Source organism: Lepisma saccharinum, chromosome 26, assembly GCF_977018435.1.
Source record: "Lepisma saccharinum chromosome 26, izLepSacc3.1, whole genome shotgun sequence".
NCBI classification, from domain to species: domain Eukaryota; kingdom Metazoa; phylum Arthropoda; class Insecta; order Zygentoma; family Lepismatidae; genus Lepisma; species Lepisma saccharinum.
Window position 1 is genome coordinate 11,505,062 of NC_139254.1, and position 21,980 is coordinate 11,527,041.

The window sequence follows — 21,980 nt, forward strand, 5'->3', positions numbered from 1 at the left end:
CATGCAAGCTCTTAACAAAGTACCCAACCGTGTCAGAACTGGTTCCGGAGGTAGAGGTATGTCAGAGGCATTCTCACGAAAATGGCACACACTATACGGAGATTTAAAGAAAACTTTCTTAACATTGGACACTAGTTTGTCAAAATCTGGAAAACTTTTTCGCACTTCTTCACACACTGAATGTAAAGCATTCCAGAGGCAGGTTACATGAACCAACTTGGGATAAAACGATTTAATTGCTTTTCCCACCTTTACCATGTATAGTGCTGCGTCAGTGAGAAAAAGCAGAACATTGTCATACTTTATTCCCTGTGGCCACAACAGAAAGAGGCTTCTGTCAAACAGCTGGCAAATAGTTTGGCGATTCACTTTCTCCAGGATGTCCATTGCGAGTAGAAATATTTTCCCAGGTTTGTCTTCCTCTAAAGTGCTAACAATCACATTTGCAATGGAGCGACCCACTCCATCACATGTTTCATCAATGGACACCAAAATCGACTTACCCGCAATGTAGTCACGAATTTTTTCAATCGTGTCTTCATAGCAACGGTGCACGTACTCCTTTCGGAGGGTGGACTCGTCAGGAATGTTACGATTTGTATACTGTTCCAAAAACTTTTTGAAAGATTCATTGTTTATCTTTGCTAATGGGATATTTGCTCTAACTAGGGCACTGCAAAGGTCTTTGTAAAACGGAGACTGCCTAGAATATTCACTACCACCTTGTCCTAACAGAAGCTGTGATTTCCTTTCTCTGTGGCTCGGGAAGCTGCCCTCACGTGTTTCTCACGCCCAACATGCTGTTGGACATGGAACGGCTTTTCTGCGCTAACTTTCACCTCACAATACTTCCACAAAAGAATACTTCCATCCGTGGAAAACACCTCCGCTCCATAATTCAGACACAAGCTGTTGCAAAAAAGAAGCTTTACTAGGCCTCCTTTAGGCATGTTAACGGTCTGGTTTTCTTCCATAAACTGAAGTCAAACATAAAGTCTGAAGACAATCTCCCTGGCCCCTTCCTCTGTGCGGCACCTCCTTATCTGACTTGAGATCTTTGCAGGCACGTGCTGTCTGGTCATATACACCATGCTGAAAGCTTCAAAACAAGAGAAAGTTGCCACTTGCCGGGCGACCATCTCGACAAGTTACGGTTAAAGGACCTTGTATCGTACCTGCTTCAGTAGTCCAAAAATGTTTCTATCTCGTTTCAGGGATGGTTCAAATATATATATTTTTTTTATTATTTCTTTACTACAGAAAGGATGTTTAAGAGGTGATGAACTGATGATGATTCGAAGTGAGAATGAGCAGTAAAAACGTAGTCGAGAGAAGGTGAAGATGCAAAAAAAAGCCGTTATGACCTAAAAAAAGGCTATAGCTCGACCACAAGGAAAAAAACTTTCCCTCAAAAGTGTTCGCGCATCTTCCCTGCCGTTATCGGTGCTCGGTGCAGTGTTGCCAGGTCAGACTTAAAAAAATCGGGAGATTGTTCCTTGGAAAACCAGAAGATCTGCTACAAAATCCGATGATCTAAAAGTAGCGGATGAACGACCTTCTGGGGGCGGCATAGGCTTGCGCACTAGGGGGGGGGGGGGGCAAGGGGATGTCTGCAGATTTTTTCCAGCGAGGGGGAAACAATATATTTTTATCAGGCGGGTAAACGAGGCATATTACCCCGTAATAATGTTGCCCTCTCAGAAAACACTACTTGAGTTTGAAATTATCACGTTCCTACATCCCTATTATAATAATGGATGTTAATTACTGCGACTGAAATCAACTCATACGTCTGAAATAATAGGTACTTTTTTGTCAACATTCATTTCCCAGAAGGGGAAGGGGTGGCGACCATAGTGGCACTTCCTTCTGGACGTCCATGCCGCTATATAATTTTGTAGAAAATTAAGTATTTAAGTATAGAATAGTATATTAAGGATAGAAAATTAAGTATTTTCAAGCAACTACGGGGGAGGGGGTGCATTATTTCCTTTGTAATTGAACTATGCCGCTTCGTTCTCTAACAAATTTCTTGTTATTAACACTCACATGCTTCATTCGTCAGTTATGCTGCCTCTATGTTGCTGCATTTAATATATAATAGACACACACACATACATGTATAAAATAATTTGCCCACGCTACGAAGTCAGTGTTTCTACCTAGTAAGGCAAGGACGTTTCACTGTGTTTGTGTCACTCCATCCATTTAATTAGTTTTTCATTGATCCATGTTGTCGTACTTACCCGTAGAGGCACAAAAGCGACGTAAAATAACTAAAATAGAAATAGATTTTCGGGTGGGATAAAATACAACCATCTAAAAATAGTAATGTTAATGTAGTAATAGTAATAAAATAATAATAATATCCTAGCACAATTGAGTATCATTTGGCATAATTTCACAGTTCAAACAGCACTTTTCATGGCTGAGTGGAGTTCTACTCTACCTCTCCTCTCCATGTTCAAGTAAGATGAGCAGGAAATGTGTTTTTGAGCAAGCCGTTGGAGGTTCCATAGCAATAGTTTATTAAGGAATTCTCCCGAGAAATCAATAGGTCTGGCAACACTAACGTGAGCCGGGCTGAAGTCTCCTTCTCCCTGTCTTTTTCCCCCACCCGCCAGTGCGATGGGGTCTGCGCAGGTTTCTTTCCTTGTGGTTCCACTATAAGAACCACCAATAAGCAAAAAAAAAAAAATGCCGAAAAAGGCACAAAAGGACCAATAAAACCCACCTTTTTCTGGACTACAATGACCCAAAATGAACATATATTATGTTGGGCCTTATCTTCGGACACTAGGAAAAAAAATATTTTTTCCTCAATGTCCAAGCCCTACTTATGATACACCCTGTACATATAACATTTTATTTTTATTGTTATTTTGGTGCTTGTAGGTATTTTAGGATGTTTCACTGATTTCATAACAATGCTAAATTTCTCTGCCCAATAATATATACCTATATATACATAAAATCTCACCTCCAAAAGTCCACATGTGGAAGACAGAAGTTTTAAGAAGTTGCGAGTAATATTATCCGGAGGCTGGCGTCTATTAAGTTGTTCTCGTATAACATCCATTACAGTTTGCTCAACAATGTCTTGCACACCTGAATACCTGCAAAATTAACAATAATAATCTACCCATATATATTAAAAAAAAAAAATAATAATAATAATTTTCAAAGCATTTTACTAAATTTGAAATCTAAAATGTTCGTCTTAAAAATATGTAGAGATTGACTGAATCTTTCCTAAATTTATATTTATCTTTTTTTGCGTTACTTTTCTGTCACCTTGTGACTAACAGAGACAATTTGATGATTAGATGAAATTGATGAAGATACACTCACAAAGGAACATGTTCAGGCCAGGATTCAAACCCAGAACCATGAGTGATAAGATTACAAGTCTAAGAAAATTGCAAAATAAAAGTTCTGTGTAAATCAGTAGTTGGCTTTGAAGCATACCAATTAGTATGCTTAGTCTTGGGCTAAACTTTTCAAAGACATATCAATGGTTTATATCAACTAGGATATTACCTTGGAATGACCCCAATGTCAACATCGTAACTGGCTTCTGAAGAAGGCCCAACTTCCCCTTCTGTCTCCTCGTCAGTGTTGCCACTGGTCCCGATCGCAGTTGGAGAGGGACATGAATCCGATCTCCCGCCAAGAACAAGCAACAGGGATTTTGGAGGGACACGAGTACTGATTGCAGTGCAGATGTTATCCACAAATCCTTTGCACTCTATGTGGTCAACCCATACTCTCTCTCCAAGTGAATCCTCCACATACAGCTGTAAGTATAAATGGATAATTTGAATAAGGTCATATGAAAAAAAAACTGGAATCAAGTCACTCTAGTTGACGATATATGGCAACCCTGATTCATTCACTACACATTCTCAATCTTAGACATTTTAGGACGTGATGTTATCAGTTCCATGCTCTAGCTGCCCCCAGGTACCCATTTGCCTGAGGACGGGTGAGCCCAGAGCTGCTTTATACAGGGACAAGGCTAGAAAAATTCCAACCTTAGATCATCCACCCTATGAAATAAACCCAGTCAGATGCCCTACCCACTAGACCACTGCAGCTTCATTGTGTGGAACCTGGCAATATTATCATATCTTCTGGTCTGTTGAGAGAGACATGGCAGAGCTGTTGGTATACAGGATATTTGTTACATACTACAAATGTTGCAACACTGCAAAGGTGCTGAAATATTGAAGATAATGGTTTTAATGGGAAAACCGAAAGGCCAATGATACTAAAAATACAGGGAATACTGTAGTTTTAGTATCATTAGTACAAAAGATACTGGAACATTGCAGATACCACAATATGAAAAAGACAGCATCAATACTTACTTTTGGTACGTTATTTCAGTGCTGCCACTATTGGAGTTTCACTTTTTCAAATGTCAGAACAATTTCAATATATTAATATTTTCAACAGTCCTATGTTATAATTGAATACAAGATTGACAGGTACTACTAACTTAAGCAAAATTGCCATTATCATTACGTTCAACTTGAGTGACGTTAATTCACAACACACATGTCTTTTACACTGACATTTTGTAATTAATACAGAACAGAAAATTCTGATACAAAAAGAACTAGATCTGCAAACACAATTTCAAATTACTCACAAGTATCAGGAATTTACACATGTCCACAATATTACATAATTTAACAGTGCACAATAAAGATGAAATGAGAAGTACATATGTTAATATCCTGTTTGGTTTGATTGATTGATTTGCTTTATTTTACTTCACTTTATGTGTCACTTTTGGCTAATTGTGAAGATGGGCACGAGTGATGATATTGATGAATCGACACTCACAAACATCCGTGTCCAGGCCGGGATTCAAACCCGTGACCCCTGGTGTCATAGGAAAATGTGCTAACCACTCCACCATGGGGGCTGGCTATCCAGTGTTGGTATATAACAGACTAGTATACCTAAATATCTCATCTATACAGGGTGATCACAAAGTGGGCGTACCTCTGGTTTTTCGTCGGAAAGTATGTTTAATTGTTGTTGTGTATATATATGCTCTCTGGGGTTTCATCAAGGAGCGAGTCCGAAAGCACCGCTATGACACACTGAATGTGTTGCGATAAGCTGTCGAAGATGCCCTCCAGGATGTGACGCCGGAATATCTCCACAAAACATCTGCCAGGACATGACATAGAATACAGCTGTGCTACGGTCATGATGGTCTCCATACCAATGTCCTGGACAAGTGAACTATCAGATACATGATCAAATCGTTATTAACAACAACAATCACTGTAGTATCAGAAACAAAGGGGGGTACGCCCACTTTGTGACCACCCTGTAAGCATAAATGTATTTATTCCTTGAATGCTGAAAAAATATACAACAGGAATGCAGTCAAAATTAAAGTTTAATGCAAGTGGAATCTTACAATATGTGTGTGTGTGTGTGTGATTCATAATTTTCTCTTTGATAATGCATTTATGTAATTTTGTACAAACATTTCATCCATGTTCTTGATGAATGCCTTTTCAATTTTAGCTTTGAATAAGAGGTTGTGTGCACTACAGTCGCGACGCGATAAGAAGCAGTGTGCAATCAGAACGCAGAACGTGACCAAATTCTGTCTTCTTGTTGGCTGCCATGTGGCTAGGGGTTTTCTGCGTTGCCACGTTCGCACAAACAGGCGGACAGGCTAATTAGCTGTTGGCAACCTCGGGAAAAAATAAAACGTCATGCGAAATTAAGCACGTACGTATCAGTATGCTAATATATGTTATTTCCGTCGTAAAGTGATAAATTAACGAATCTAGAAGTTTGAATCTGAAGTTTCTTGTAGGTTAACGTTAACTTCTCGTGTGAATTTTACATTCTGGCAAGCATGAAACATTTTATCTTCCTACTCTACACAGCAACCGAAAACCTTCACTGAATGAACCTCTGTTGTGTTTTTATTATGGTACATTGCAAGCGTCAGCTACCGGCATCTTTTTACTTGTGTTGAATCGTATCATAATTACCTACAAAAGAAAATGCATCTTGTGTTATGTACAACTGTGGCAAATCGTTCTTTGATTTCATGCCGCCTCTCTTTGCCTTCTTTGTTCGTCTTTTTCGTAACTCGATACCGACCGCAGCTATGCCCGCATATTGTTTTTGTATACGAAACTCGCCCTTTGTTTTGTAAAGACATGGAATTTATACTTCTGGTACATTGTTGAAGCTTCAGAACGTACAAATGAAATGTATTTCTTGAAAATTAGGGCGAATTACGTATAAACAAATTACGTACAACTTGGTTTCGTTAACACGTTTTTAAATTATATTTTGCGGAACCTACAAAAATTCACCTCTAAAACAGAATTTCACAGAACTGAGTTACTGTATTACGGAGAAGAATTTATCAAGAACAAATCAGTTGCATCTGGATTGATTGATTGATTGAGTTGGTGTTTTAAAATCCACTTTAAGCACACTACAACTAATCTGGAATGGACCTACAGCTGGAAGTGGGATCCGAATCACTATGTGCCTCGACAGGGTATCGAACCCAGGACTACTTGATTACAAGGCGACGATGCTTACCCTACCACTGTACCGTCGGGGAGGCACATGTGGGTGTGTGAAGTGAGATAATTTGGGAAGCTACATGAGAATACAGGCTCTGGCAATACAGAGTTCAATAAATTACAATGAAATGCTTGGCAATTGCTCGATTTCCTTAACATTAATGATACATTTGGTACATGTGTAATTAATGCTTCGAGCTACCTGTATGTAAAAACATAAAATGAATGCAAGAACAGAAGTAGTAGTTAAAGAATCAGTTATTTTTGCTGAGAATGAGAACAATGGAAGTGTCCTGTTGTTGACTGTTTAACCAGATGTTTAATCCTACACGTGTTTCTGTGGGCTCACGAAAATCCTGAATTAGGTAAATCCGGCAACAGCACGTCGCTACCAGAGCGGGTGGTTCCACGCCGGTTGCTAGCACGTCCCAACTGTAGATATGTATTGTATTATTTCACACCCATCTACTTGCTTGCAATGAGTAATTTGATTTTGTGGTATATTTAATGATACAAGGTGATTCAAAATTGTTGTCAAGGTTCAAATGGTCCACAGCAGGTGGGTAGGGCTGCTTAGAGAATACGAACGAAAAGTAACTCAGAAAGCTTCAACATAGAATCTACTTTTTTCGTTCCACTACAACACTCGAAATGTTTTAGAAACGCCAAAGTGAGCACTTTGAACCGTATTTTTTTAACTGTATTGCTGCAACAAATTGAGGACTAAGGACTGCAGCAGGTATTCACTGTGCAGTGCATTGTTCATGCTATTATCTGATTTAAAAATAGTTCCCATGCTCATGGCACATATAGAGGGGGGGATATGGAGGTAGGGGCCCCACATATTCTCAATCTTGGCCATTTTAGGTGATGTGATCGGCACCATGCTCCAGCTGCCTTTACCTGCCAGGTATCCACTTGTTTGAGGCTGGGTGAAGCCCAGAGCCGTTTTATGCAGGGACAAGGCTGGAAAAAATCCAACCTTAGATCACCCACCTCGAGAATTGAATCTGGGTCTCCCATGTGGTAGTCAGATGCCCTACCCTCGAGACAACAACAGCTCACTCCATTATCTAATTTCCTTTTTGTTATTTAGCATCACTTTTCGCAAACCATCATGATGATGAAATTGAAGAAAGGATACTCACAAAGAACACAACGAATAAAGTAAAGTAAAGTGCTCCCCTGTGCTTAGCACCACGCCATGAAGGTGTATAGGGGGTGTGGGGATAGCACCCCACACTTTCTTGATCTGGTCGTGAGTGGGGGTGATGTGATCAGCATCACGCCCCTGACAGCCTTTACCCCCCAGGGTTTCCCCCAGGTACCCATGTTATTCGACGCTGGGTGGGCACCGGGGCCGCTTCCATCGTTAGAAAAGTTCCCGGATTTGAACCGGCCGGGGATCGAACCCGGGACCTTTAGCATGGTAGTCAGATGCGTTACCGACTGAGAATAGCCGGGGTATTATTAAAGATTGGTGGATATGGTATTTTGCACCCTATCCCATGCTCAGGCTCGGATTTGAATCTGGGACCCCTGGCATCATAGCATGCTGTGGTAACCACTCTGACATGGAGGTTGGCGCTCATGCTTTTATCATCTGGCTCCTTAGACAGCAGTGGGTTGCTTCTTCCTTTCAAGTAGATGTCGAAGTACAGGGTGAGCATAAAGTCTTTCCCTGATTATGAATATTTATATCTCAACTTCCACGGTAGATAGGCAAATAAAACCTATGGCAATAAGTAGTGCAATACATGAAGTTTTTTTCCATTTCTTTGTTTTGTCTGCTTCTTATTCTGATTCCCAAATCATGGCCACCACGTGCGCCGGACATAACCCCTCTTAACCCTTATGGGGTTACATTAAGGACACAGTGTTTAGTTCACCAGTTCCTGATATGCAAACTCTTCAGACATGAATACGGGATGCTATAGAGACGGTGGCGGAAGAGATGTTGGCAAAGACATGGAGAGAAATTGAGTATCGCCTAGACGTTCTAAGGGCAACAAAGGGAGCACATGTCGAAGTGTACTGATAACAAAACATTATGAGTTAAGCTACCATTTCCAACAAACCGCATATCTGTATCTAGCATAGTTCTTTAGCAATAAAAGTTTGTAATCAGGGAAAGACTATATGCTCACCCTGTATATAGGTAAAAAAAGGTAAAGTGCTCCCCCGTGCATAGCACCACGCCATGAAGGTGTATAGGTCGAATTATATAGGACATGGACATTTTGAATCACCCTATACATAGGAGTAAATACTTTTTATTTGCTGCTCAATGTTGGGCAGAAACAACTACAGATTTTTAAAAATGACACCTACCTTAAGAAATATTTCCGGCCATGTTTTCTTTTCCATGAATCCCTTTAAGAGCAAGTTCACAGTCAAGACTGACACTAAAGGGTTTCCCTTAGTCTTGAAACTTAGTGCAGGGTCCCTTCGGAGCAGGCTGCAAAGAGCTTCAACGACATGTTCCTGCATGAAGATGTACGGCCGTATCTTGGCAAGATATGTCAGTCCGAGGTAGAGAATCTTGTCGGGCTTCACTCGTTGCATACGAAGCTGCTTGACTGCTCCACACAGCAGAGCGACGACTCTATCGTTCTCATCCAAGTCGGCCGCTTCAATCACGGAAGAAACGAGATCGGCTGGGTCAACTTCAATCGCGACGGACTCCCAAACTTCTTCCGAAGCATCGGAGCCCCTTACCCTGTCCACTCCACTCCTTCCCAGAGCTAGTAAAGAAGAAGCGCCAGTCATTTTTGGCTTTTTAGCTCCCAACACAGCGGCTGGGCCTGCTACCGGACTTTTTCTTTCAGATGTTCCTAAAACATAAGTTTGGATAGAACAGAATACTACATCCTTCCACAAATTTTGACACATTTGTGAAGCGAAAACTTTCCTTTTGGTCTCAAATAATGGTTTTCAGTGCCTTCTATGTAATAGTTCAAGAAGAAAAAAAAGAGTAATATATGAGCAAGAATATTATGAAAGTTACAAATGCAAAGAAAAGCCCATTTTGTACAGAGACTATAAATTAAAAAGGAAACTAGAGTTGCTTAAGATTAGTTCCAATGTAACTTTAACTTTACATGAAACTATATTAATGTAGTGCTGTGTAAAAATTCAGAAACTGACCAACATATTAAAATATGAAGAAAAGACTTGGAAATAATTGATTAAAACTATATCAAATGCAGCAAAACTGGAAATGATGGTCGTGAATTGAAACTTACAACTTGTAAATAAGAAACTACAGCAAATGTTAATATGAAAACAACACTGTAAAAAGGAAACATCACAAGATCAAACTTCTTAAGACTTATATCATTTGATTCAGCTTCAAAAGCTATGTATCTGGCATGAATATTTCAACCCACTTTGCATTGTTACACAAATTATAAGTAAAGATGTGTTAGGTTAAAGCCATGGATGTACAAATGAATAGAATTGAGTTTCTCCACAATGTTGGAATAGTCACATTGTTAAAACAGTTGTTGAAAATAGTGGAGGTTTTTTGTTTGATCCCTGGGTGGGAACTTTTTTCTTTATTATGATTATTTCTCAAGACAACCCATGCTGTTAGTAAGGTCATTGCAGGAATTATACCATGATTACGGTGCTTTCTCTGCAATGTCTCCTGCATCCTCTGCTTCTCATCTTTTCCAAATCCTTCCTCATGCCAACTATCAAGTTTCTTTTTCTTCCCTATCTTCTCCTTTCCTTTTCACATGTCCTATCCAAATTATTCTTATTCTCTCTCTCTCTCTCTCTGTGGGTGGGAAGGTGGAGAGAGAGAGAGAGAGAGAGAGAGAGAGAGAGAGAGAGAGAGAGAGAGAGAGAGAGAGAGAGAGAGAGAGAGAGAGAGAGAGAGAGAGAGAGAGAGAGAGAGAGAGAGAGAGAGAGAGAGAGATATATATGTAAATGAACAACCCTGTCTCTTCATTCCATTCATTGTTACTCTCCCTTTGTTGCATATTTGTATTTTTTGTTATTTAGTGTTGCATTTCTACCACTTCCCCTAATTGCAATGACGAGGATGAGTAATGATTAGATGAAATTGATGAAGGGACACTCACAAAGAACAACCTTGCCCAGGCTAGTATTGGCTGTTTAGATGTATCGGTAAATGTAATCATCTTTCAAAATAGGCATTTTCATAGTTCATATTTCTACACTGTATGTAATTACAGGTCATATTAAGTTTTTACATATTTTTATCTTTTGACAGGAAATAATATTTACACACACTTTGGATTTACCAAACTTTTCCAGCCTTGAAAATGCAATTATGATTATTTTGTACACATGTGACTTTAACATCATACTCATTCCAGTGGCGGCTGGCCAAGTGCAACAAGTGCAGATGTTTTCACCTAATTTTCAAATTAATATTGACATTTTTCATTTGCTTGTTAAATTAAACTATTTTCCCGCAGAACGCACACGATAATACTCAAACAACACGCCGCTCGGCGCTACGCACGTGAAGAGTTCGTCCCAACCCAAGAGCAAACACCGCCAGGTTGCGGAAAACTTAGCCGGTTGTCATGGCAACGGTGACGTCACCTAGCGTTGGCCTTGAACGGGTGTCGCCTCCTAGATGAAGCAGTTGTCTCGTCGGAGAAAACATTGCATCCAGTGGTTGTGGCAAAATCTTTGCGTTCTCGCGAGATCTTGTTCCGCGTGTGTGTTTCGCGTTTCCTATCATGTGTTGTGTTCATGTGTTGAGCTGTGGTTTCTACAATGAACCCAGTAAATGACTTAGTGTGTAATTTGTTGCAGACACCATTTTCCAGATGGACGGATGAAGACAAAAAAGACGTTTTAAATTGGGGGGGGGGGGGGCACTGGCACTTACTATTTGTTTTTCATTGCCTATAAATATACTTCTTCACCTGTTATTTTAGGCACGAGCCGCTACTGACTCATTCTTCTTTTATAATGGAAGAGGGTTTGAAAAATTCATGTCAAACAAATAGTTTTGAAAACTGAATTTGTTTCCACAGGCCAAAAACGATATAAGTTACATGCAGATAAACTTATGCACAGGATTAAAATGGATTGGACTTAAGATATCATTCATTCATGCTACTTAAGACAGTATTAAAAGATCATGCACGTACATAATAAAAGGATACAATCAATACAAATGAGGTTACAATATGAGGTAGAGAAAGCAAGGGATGATAACCCCAACCAGGACAGTTGACACACTGTCCCTATGTAAAAATACTAGGGGTGTGCGGGACAGAATTTTTTGGGTCAGGATGGGAAATTTTTAAAATCTCGACATTCGGGCCAGGAAAAAATCGCAATTTCCCGAAGCTCTGGAAATCTCAAATTCTACATGTCATTTTCACCTCAAGTGATTGTTTTTGCATTTCTGGTACAAAAACTAACATTTTCCGATAAGTTCCAGACATTTACAATGCAGAAATCGTCGAGAATTAATGACTTTTTAAAATGACCATTCGGTATTTCCCGACTGCTCGGGATCCCAAAAAGTCGGGATGAGGATGGGAATTTTTTTCTCCGATCCCGGTCCCGAATTTTCGGGATCCCGTACACCCCTAAAAAATACATAGGAGGAACACCTTTTTGGCCAAATGTCCCCCAACAACAATTTTCATTGAGCACTGATACAAAGTATATACAGATGATGAAACCAAATGAAAAACTACGAAAATCAGACACTATGATGAGCAGTATGTACATGTAAGTATGTAAGAAAGGAAGGCGAAAGCGGGGGTTGGAGGAAAGAATGAATGAAAGAAAATGAGATTATATTCTACTTATTAAAATTCATGATACTTGAAAAGTGTTACGACATATTTGTGATTCCAAAATACAATAATCACAGATGAGGGCCTCCCCGATGGCTCATTGGTAGTGTCGTCGGCTTGTAATCAAGGGGTCCCAGGTTCGATACCTGGTGGAGGCACATAGTGGTTCAGATCCCACTTTAAACTAGATCTAGTCCCGATTAGCCTTACTGTGTATAAAGTGCACTTAAACCAAATCAATCAATCAATAATCACAGTTGAATTTCAAAAACCGCAAAAAATAAATAAATAAATAAACAGGACCCAAAAGTTGAAAATATAATATTCAAAAACTTACGTCTTTAGTCATTATTCCTAAGATATATATAATTGGAAACAAATATGTAATTTTTGCTGCTGAATATAGATTAAAGTGCTCAGGTAACCTCAATGATAATGCCTACCACTGTTTCTGATGCAATTTTTTCTTATTACATATACAGGGTGACTCATAATTCTCTCTGGGGTTTCAAATGTTTATTCAGGGTGGCTACAAACAAGCAAAAATGAAATTCCCTGACTTTTCCAGGTTTTCCAGGACAAAATTTACATTTTTCCCTGACAATTACAAACTAAACTAAATCGATGTTTTTGTAAATTGAAATAATAAACTCATACAGATCCAGGCATGGATTTGTTAAACACCAATATTATCTTCTATGAAATTGACTTAATTCCTCTATTCTCTATGATTTGAATTCAAACTGCAAAATAGTGAATTTGGAAAATTATTACAATTCACAAGCTAGGGAAGGATTGATTACGGAATTCTGTCATACGCAGTAACTTTAAAATAAAATACTTGATTATTTTTAAAGTTACGACTAAATGAGAAAAGAGTGAAGAGTGAATGATTAAGAAATACAATTTGTAATTTATCAGTCTCCTTATCCATTCTCGGTATTATATGTTGCTATTTCCACTGAAGTTTGGAACACTCTGCTTGCAAGAACCATGAGTGCGGACTCATTTTTCAATGCATAAAGCTACTTCTCTCTTCTCTGTAAAGCAAACAACTTAACTCTTTCATATAAGTGAAACAATTGAATCGAACAAAATAAAGTGTCATATTTCCTTAGTTTATCAATGGGATTTCTGCTTCAGTACAGTATATCCAAGTGAAGTACTGTGAAATTGACAACATGCAGTTATACCTTTAATGCTGACGAGAAGGGTATGTAGGTATTAGGAATTTAACGCAAGCAATTTATAGAATTGCATTGTATAGGTACCTCATTTAGCTAACCACACATTAAAACAGGAACACACTAATAATAAAGCTTCTGAAAGTTCATATACGAGGGGCATCCTGAAAAAAAACTCCAATGGTGCCTATACGCAACAATAGTGGTCGGAGAGCGACACACAAACATGCAGGCAGGAAGAAGTGGCATGTAGCTGTAATCTGGTACAGTTGTAATGCAGACGTTTTAGGACAGTTCTAGGTTAAAGATTGCAGCTATCATACAGTCTCCCACAGACTGTGATGTAGCCTACATTGCACGTTCAGAATTTGGCACAGAGGCACCAGCAATTGTGTGAGGTGTGCAGACCAGATGTCGTGAATGATAGTATGGTCAGACGATGGTGCAGACAATTCACAGAAGGCTAATCGAATGTGCACAACCCCATACAGCTGAGTACACACGGGCCCTTTGCATCACTTCAGGTGAGAGATCTTGGACCACTCCCTGTACAGCCCTGCCCTTTAATGTACCGACTTTCATCTCCTGGTTTAACTGAATAGGTTTCTGGCAGGGCAAGGATTTGACAGCTACACTGCGGTAGAGATAGTTCCAGTCTTTGCTGTCAGACACATATGCCATGGGCATAAAAAATTTAGTGCCATGCTACGACAAATGCGAGAACAACGGTGGTGATTATGCCGAAAATTAAGTTAGGACTCACTGTTACTAATGCAATAAATTACTTATGATATTATTGTTTTATTTATGCCTAATTGGTAGGGACCTTAATATTTTGTTATTTTTTTAAATTGGTGTATTTTCTTATTTTTTATTTTTTACTATACGGTGTTATTTTTCCCAAAATTCACATTTTTATTTTAGTGCATTTTCTGGCAAATAGCTGAAATTATACCTTCATGGTGTTTTTAAACTACTGTTTCAAATTGTAAGTCACATGGCTTACGCCTCTTCGTGAGAGTTTGATATCTTGAAAGTTATTTTCCATACCCCTTCTTTTAATTTTAAGGTAAGGATTTTAGATAATGGAATTTTCTCCGTATATACTGAAGGGTGCATAATGACCATAAGTGGCGACGCACCAAAAAATTACAATCAATCAATCTCACGTGACAGATACCGATATATTATAGCACCAAAAATTGGCATTATCTTTTTTGACTTGTTAGTGTTACGTTTCCCAAAATTCGCGTTTTTGTTTTAGAACATTTATCTGCCAAACATACCGAAACTTAATACTTCATTGTGCTTTTAAACTATTATTTCAAATTGTAGGTCACATGGTCTACATACTTTCGTGACAGTTTGATATGTTGGAACAGATTTTTGAGGAAGTAAAAGTAAAGTGCTCCCCTGCACTTTTCCATGAAGGTGTATAGGGGTGTGGAGTTAGGTTCCCACACTTTCTTGATCACGGCTGAAGGTGGGGGTGATGTGATCAGCACCACGCTCCTGGCTACCTTTATCCCTCAAAGTTTCCTCAAGGTCCTAGCTTCATATGATGCTGGGCGGTCGCCGGAGCAGTTTGAATAGGTGGAAAACATCCCGGTTCTCCGCCACAGGGGATCGACCCCGGGTCTCTCGCATAGTAGTCAGACGCCCTAACGACTGAGCTCCATTATTACTGGCTCGACAAATGCCGATGGTGCGCACTTAGCTTGGTAATTCAAAATATATCTTGTGTGACAAATACGAAGATGTGGCTCCCGTATGACGGTAGATATGCACTCGATCTCCTGTTAGAACCCTGCCACTTTGCTCTGTGATGCAAATGGTTTTGATAGAAGTTGAAAAATCATGGGAAATACATTACTTAATGTGTCTGTCGGAATTATTCCATGTTCGTATAACTCTACAATTTACTCTTGAGTAAAATGTTGGAAAACTTGCATGTTCTATGTACACAAACATGGCCTAGAAAATACAAGAATGTTGGATTTCATGGAATTTTTCGTTTTTTTAGGACATTTCTTTAAAAAAATCGTTAAAAACGCCAACAATTCACATTTTATGCCAAATTCGCATTATTTCGATATTTCGAATGGATGAAAAATGTGTCCAGACATCACTGCACATTCGTAAACATAACTTCGCAGCAATTACCATTTTTCACGGTTTTGGCGTTTGCGAAAAATCAATGTCCCTACTAATTGGAAATTACTTTCTGGCCACCCCTCATATAAATAGTAGATGGAAAGTGAAAATTTAGCAGTGCTGGCAGATAAAATTCAATCCTTGAAGAAAGTGATTTGCTTTTATGATTGAATGAATCTAGTAAATATGATATTAAAATATTTACGTATTTATTATTAGTATTTTATTTCATAATATTGGACATTAACCTTACCCTGTGAGAGATTAATGACCATCTCTCACGAGTTTAAACAGACAGGACAGAGAGTGGCGTTAATTTCAATGCAATACTAGTGTTACAGTAAATTTGAGGTTGGGACCATGCTCTTGCCAATTTTTATAATGTTCACCATTGCAGATTTATGTTTTAACTTTTTCGTGATAGTATTCAATATATATCCCGTTTGGTTGAATTCTTCTTGATATCTAAGAATAGTGCAATGTCATTGTAAACGTATGTTAACTTGTGCGAAACCAGTAATACACCAGGATGATGAAAGAAGACCTTCATAAGCACTGCTACATTAAATAAGGTGAAGTGAGCCAGAAGAGTAATAAAATTCCAGCAGCATATTTGCAGTCTAAAGCTCTTCTTGTTTATGCATGCGATTTTTGTTGAATGTTGTAGTCCATGCAATTTCTGTCGCATGTTGTAGTGAGATACCTTGTCAGGTGGCGATATTCAACAAAAATCGTACGTATCAATGGAACCTATTTGTTTCCACGTTCCTTCAGTTTGCCCAACAAAATGCCTTACTACGTGACAAGTCCCCTTACTACTCCCATATGAACAAGAAAAAATTATAATTCAATGCATTTTCCACGTAATATTTAGAGGCTTAACCTTTACTACCCCAATAATACTATTTTTTGAAGAGAATACTAAGATTTGCGCCTTCTCCCTAAAATAGCGGGAGAAGAGGGGGCAAACTTCAGATATTTATGTTTTTTCCATTGAAATTCGGTGGTTGCGCCCTCAAACCCCATTCCTCCGTTCGGCGATCTGAATTGTACACAGTTGCATGCTCTGATGTTTTATCTGTAAAACAAAACTTATCCGAAGTAGATTTCTCCCATAGTGCCCGAGTTATAACAATTTTCCTCCAAAAAGGCAAATTACCTATTTTTCGTAAAAAAAATATATCACATTTTGGCTTATTATTCAACTTGTATAGCACCCAAGAACATGAAACATGTTTCATTCTCTTGAGAAATGTCCATTCTTTAAAAAGAATACTAAACTTCGTGCCTTCGTCCCAAATAGGGGGAGAAGAGGGGCAAACTCCAGATTTTTATAGTTTTTAATTAAAATTCGGGGGTCGCGCGCCCCAAACCCCCCTTCCTCAGTTCGTCATTCTGAATTGTACACGGTTGCATGCTCTGATGTTTTAGCTGCAAAACAAAACTTTTACCGAAGTAGATTGCTCCCATGGTGCCCTAGTTATAACAATTTTCTGAGCAATATGCAAATTACCTATTTTTTGTAAAAAAACAGTGTTTCACATTTTGGCTTATGGCACCCAAGAACATGAAACATGTTTCATTCTCTTTGGAAACGTCCATTCTTTGAAGAGAATACTAAGGTTTGCGCCTCATCCCCAAAATAGTGGGAGAAGAGGGAGCAAACTTCAGATTTTTATGTTTTTTTCATTGAAATTCGGGGTCGGGCTCCCCCAAACCCCCTTCCTCGGTCAGGCGTTCTGAATTGTACACGGTTGTATGCTGTAATGTTCTATCTGAAAAACAAAACTTATCTAAAGTAGATTGCTCCCAGTGCTCGAGTTATAACAATTTACCTCCAAAAATGCAAATTACATATTTTTCGTAAAAAAAATCACATTTTGGCTTATTATTCAACTTCTATGGCACCCAAGAACATGAAACATGTTATGTTCTCTTGAGAAATGTCCATTCTTTGAAAAGAATAATAAAGTTCGCGCCCTCTACCCAAAATAGCGGGAAAGTAGGGGCTAACTCCATTTTTTGTTTTTTCCATTGAAATTCAGGGGTCGTGCCCTCCTTCCTCGGTTTAGCGTTCTGAATTGTACACGGTTGCATGCTCTGGTGTTTTATCTGAAAAACAAAACTTATCTGAAGTAGATTGCTCCTATAGTGCCCGAGTTATAACAATTTACCTCCAAAAATGCAAATTACATATTTTTCGTAAAAAAGAAAAAATACATTTTGGCTTATTATTCTACTTGTATGGCACCCAAGAACATGAAACATGTTTCATTCTCTTGAGAAATGTCCAATCTTTGAAACTAATACTAAAGTTTGCGCCTTCTCCCCAAAATAGTGGGAGAAGAGTGGGCAAACTTCAGATTTTTGTTTTCTCAATTGAAATTCGGGGGTCGAGCCCCCCAAACCCCCTTCCTCGGTCCGGCGTTCTGAATTGTACACGGTTGCATGCGCTTATGTTTTAGCTGCAAAACAAAACTTATCTGAAGTAGATTGCTCCCATAGTGCCAGAGTTATAACAATTTTCTGTTCCCGTGCAAAGTTCCATAACGATATGTTTAAATAAAAAAAATAATTAAAAAGTCAATGAAGACGAAATCCCCTGACATTTCCCTGACTTTTTTTGACACCTCAAATTCCCTGACTTTTCCCGGTTTTCCAGGTTTTCCAGGTCTGTCGCCACCCTGTTATTGAACAAGAACTATAACATGTACAACAAAAAGATGCATATAAAGAATCTCTCCAAGTTTGGTACATACATTACAGATGCTCGATATTTGCACCGCTGGTGACACACCAAACATTGATATTGAATTCTAGTTGCTGCCACACATGTCCCAACATACACCGGTCTATACAAGCGGCTGCATGCGCAACCCTTTCTCTGGGTTCTGCTAAATTGTAGTTGTCTGTAGGTGCTTCTGTTCCGATATTTTGTACAAAATCTTCAATGTACCGTCACAGCAGACTCATATTCAGCAAATTCTAAGATGGAGAATATTTTGTGTTCACCAGTGCATGCCATGTTTACGTTAACTGCACTATACTGCCACCAAGCAGCTAAATCTACAATTATGTAGTGGGACTCATTAAAAGTGCAAACTTGAAGAAATTCTTTATGTACTGAAATGCACCTTTTCCTTATATATGTTATAGTTCTTGTACTATATACGAGGGGTGATCAGGTTGCTCCGACCCTAACATAGAAGGAATGACGTCACGATTGATTTTTTATTTTGTTATTGTTTAGTGATCCTTTATATGCTTTTAATCTGAATTGCAAGTCTAAGTTACGTACAGTTTTCTTTTTACAGGGGTTTAACTGAGTGAAGTTGTGTCAATCTGCCAGAATGGAGAAAACTGAGGTGAGAGCGGTGATCAAATATTTTGTGAAGAAGAAGTGGGCGGTATCCAAAATTCATGAGGACTTGGTGGATACACTAGAGGACAGTGCTCCTTCATACAGTATGGTGAAGAGATGGTGTCGTGCGTTTAATTGTGGGAGAGAGTCGTGTGAGGATGAAGATGCAGGTGAAGCACCAAAAACTGTCATGACAACCGAAAACATTAACAAAGTCCACGATATCGTACTGAAGGATCGTCGAGTCACTATCCGTCATGTTGCTGAGATGCGCGGCCTGTCATATGGCACTGTGCAAAACACAATTACCCGGGAATTGCAAATGAAAAAAATTGCTGCAAGATGGGTCCCTCGAAACCTCACCCCAGATCAGAAGCACACCCGAGTGCTCATCAGTCAAGAACTTCTTGCCAAGTTTCGTGATATATAGACAATTTCCTTGCCCGATTTGTAACTATGGATTAAACATGGGTCCATCACTTCGACTCAGAAACAAAATCACAAAGCATGGAGTGGAAACACCCACATTCTCCACCAACGAAGAAGTTCAAGGTGCAAACGTCAGCCAAGAAGGTGATGGCCTCAATTTTCTGGGACTGCAAGGGTGTCCTCCTTGTGGACTATCTACAAAGAGGCCAAACCATCACTGGCACATACTATAGTGACCTAATCCAGAAATTACGTGATTCCATCAAGAAAAAGAGGCGTGGGATGTTGATCCGTGGTGTGCTCCTTCACCAGGACAATGCACCTGTCCACACCTCACGCATTGCAAGGGCCGCTATCGCAGATGCATCGTTCCAATTCCTGCCCCACCCACCCTATTCCCCAGATTTGGCCCCCAGTGATTTCCATTTGTTCAAACATTTGAAGAATGACATTCATGGGCAAAAATTTTCTGATGATTCTGAGGTGATAAGGGCTGTGGACTCATGGTTAAAGGAGCTGTCGGAAGAATTTTTTTTGCAAGGTATCCAGGCGTTGGAGCACCGATGGGAGAAGTGCATTGGAGTTGCAGGGGAGTATGTTGAAAAACAATAAAAAAAATGAAACCCTATTGACGCTCTTTCTATGTTAGGGTCAGAGCAACCTGATCGCCCCTCGTACGTTTGAAACCCTGGAGGGAATTATGAATCACCCCGTACTTCATATATTCCTTTAAGGAGACCTGTATACCTTAACCTTTGCACTATTGATGTATCATGAAATATATAGTGGTAGACATCAATAAGACATAAAGAACACATTGTAAAAAGAAGTAGGAAGAATAAGAGAGCAGAGCAGAGGTGAAGACAAAGGTGAAAATGGAGTGTTGAAGCACCAACTCATCAGAAGGATGGACATGACATGATAAGGACAATGATGAATGAAGACACTGAAGACAATTATTATTATTTTCTAACAATCTCTCTTTTCTGTTCTTCAGCAAATTTTCACTATTTTCATGCATTTTCCTGTAAATTCTGCATCAAGCAATTTGGTTAAAACAACAAAAAACTTGTCCGGATAACAGAACAAAAAAAAAATACTTACACACATGCAAATATAACTACCAGAAAAAAAGTTAATCACCATGCACTACAACAAAAATATCATTACACATAACAGGGCCCATACTAGTGTTCCTTGTGGATCATTTTTATGTCCAAAATTTAATGTTTGATGTACAATAATGCATCTTTAATGGCTTTTGATATTTGCTACCTTTCTGAATGAAACCATTTATTCTTAATTAGGGCCAAAAGAAATTAAAACAAAATATAAAAATACAAAAATTAAGTCAAGGACATCAATGACTTCCAAATTGATCACCTTAGTGTGAGCACTAGAACATAAAATAAAAACAAATAGAATTACTTTAAATATATCTTTATAAATCTTTAAGATCTGAAAGCACCAATACAATAAAAATTAATTATGCATAATTATTATTTACTTAATTGGTTACGAATATTCAAAATCACTTTAAATTTTAGGTCCTTTAGTATTATACGGACTAACTCTAACTAGTACATTATACGTACCTAACCTAACAATCATATCTAATTAGTTAGGTTAGGTTCCTATGGCATACTACACTGCTCAAAAGAATTAGGGGATAATGCGATATTGACGGAATTCGCCACTAACATGCACAAATCGTTACTCTGTGGGTCAACGTACGTATCGTAGTGTTATGTAATCACAAAAGTCTGTTGAAAAGAATGTGCACCAGGGGGCTACCGACGTTCCAAATCACATGACCTGAGCGTAGAGCGGAATGGGCAGAAGTACTGCCCTCCCTGTGTCATCCTGTTCACTTCGAACAAGGCAGTGCTGCTGTAGGGTGATTACGTGATGCCTCCGCAACGTGACTTACGCGAGTCCACTGCTTGGAGAGCAATTGGACGACTGGAAGCTGGTCAAACACAGCAAGTTGTGGCAGCAGCGTGTGGAGTGTCGCAAAGTGTCATCTGTAGACTGTGGAGGCGTTTTCAGGATAACGGAACGGTACGAAGACGACGTGGGCAGGGTCGGTCAACATCAACAACCCCACAAGATGACCGGTATTTGGCATTACTAGCCCGTCGGAACCGCCGAATGAATGCTACCGAACTGCAACATGAGTTCACGGTGGATACGGGAAGATGTGTCTCAACACAGACAATATGGAATCGCCTTCATCAGGCAAGCCTGTATGCCCGTCGACCGATGGTGTGCATGCCCCTTACTGCATGTCACCGGAGAGCCCGCAGAGAGTGAGCTGAACATCGTGCGTGGAACCATGAACAATGGCGATCGGTTTTGTTCAGTGACGAGTCTCGGTTCAGCACATATCCCGATAATCGACGACTGTTTGTGTGGCGAGAAAGAGGAACACGCAACAATCCACAATTTCTGCAAGAACGACATGCGTTTGGTGGTGGTG

The 21,980-nt window shown here is 39.3% G+C and overlaps 1 protein-coding gene across 6 annotated transcripts in view; it reads right to left on the reverse strand.

Annotated features, from left to right (window-relative positions):
• Positions 1 to 21,980, reverse strand: part of IntS1 (integrator complex subunit 1) — a 132,847-nt gene that overhangs the window by 100,519 nt on the left and 10,348 nt on the right. For 5 of the 6 annotated variants that reach the window (XM_083112665.1, XM_083112668.1, XM_083112664.1 and 2 more), the window contains exons 3-5: positions 8,910 to 9,412; positions 3,541 to 3,797; positions 2,981 to 3,116 (exon numbers count right to left, since the gene is read on the reverse strand). In XM_083112665.1, the coding sequence (XP_082968791.1) occupies positions 2,981 to 3,116; positions 3,541 to 3,797; positions 8,910 to 9,412 (896 nt within the window). The remainder of the gene's footprint in view (positions 1 to 2,980; positions 3,117 to 3,540; positions 3,798 to 8,909; positions 9,413 to 21,980) is intronic. The other variant, XM_083112669.1, reaches the window with a different exon arrangement.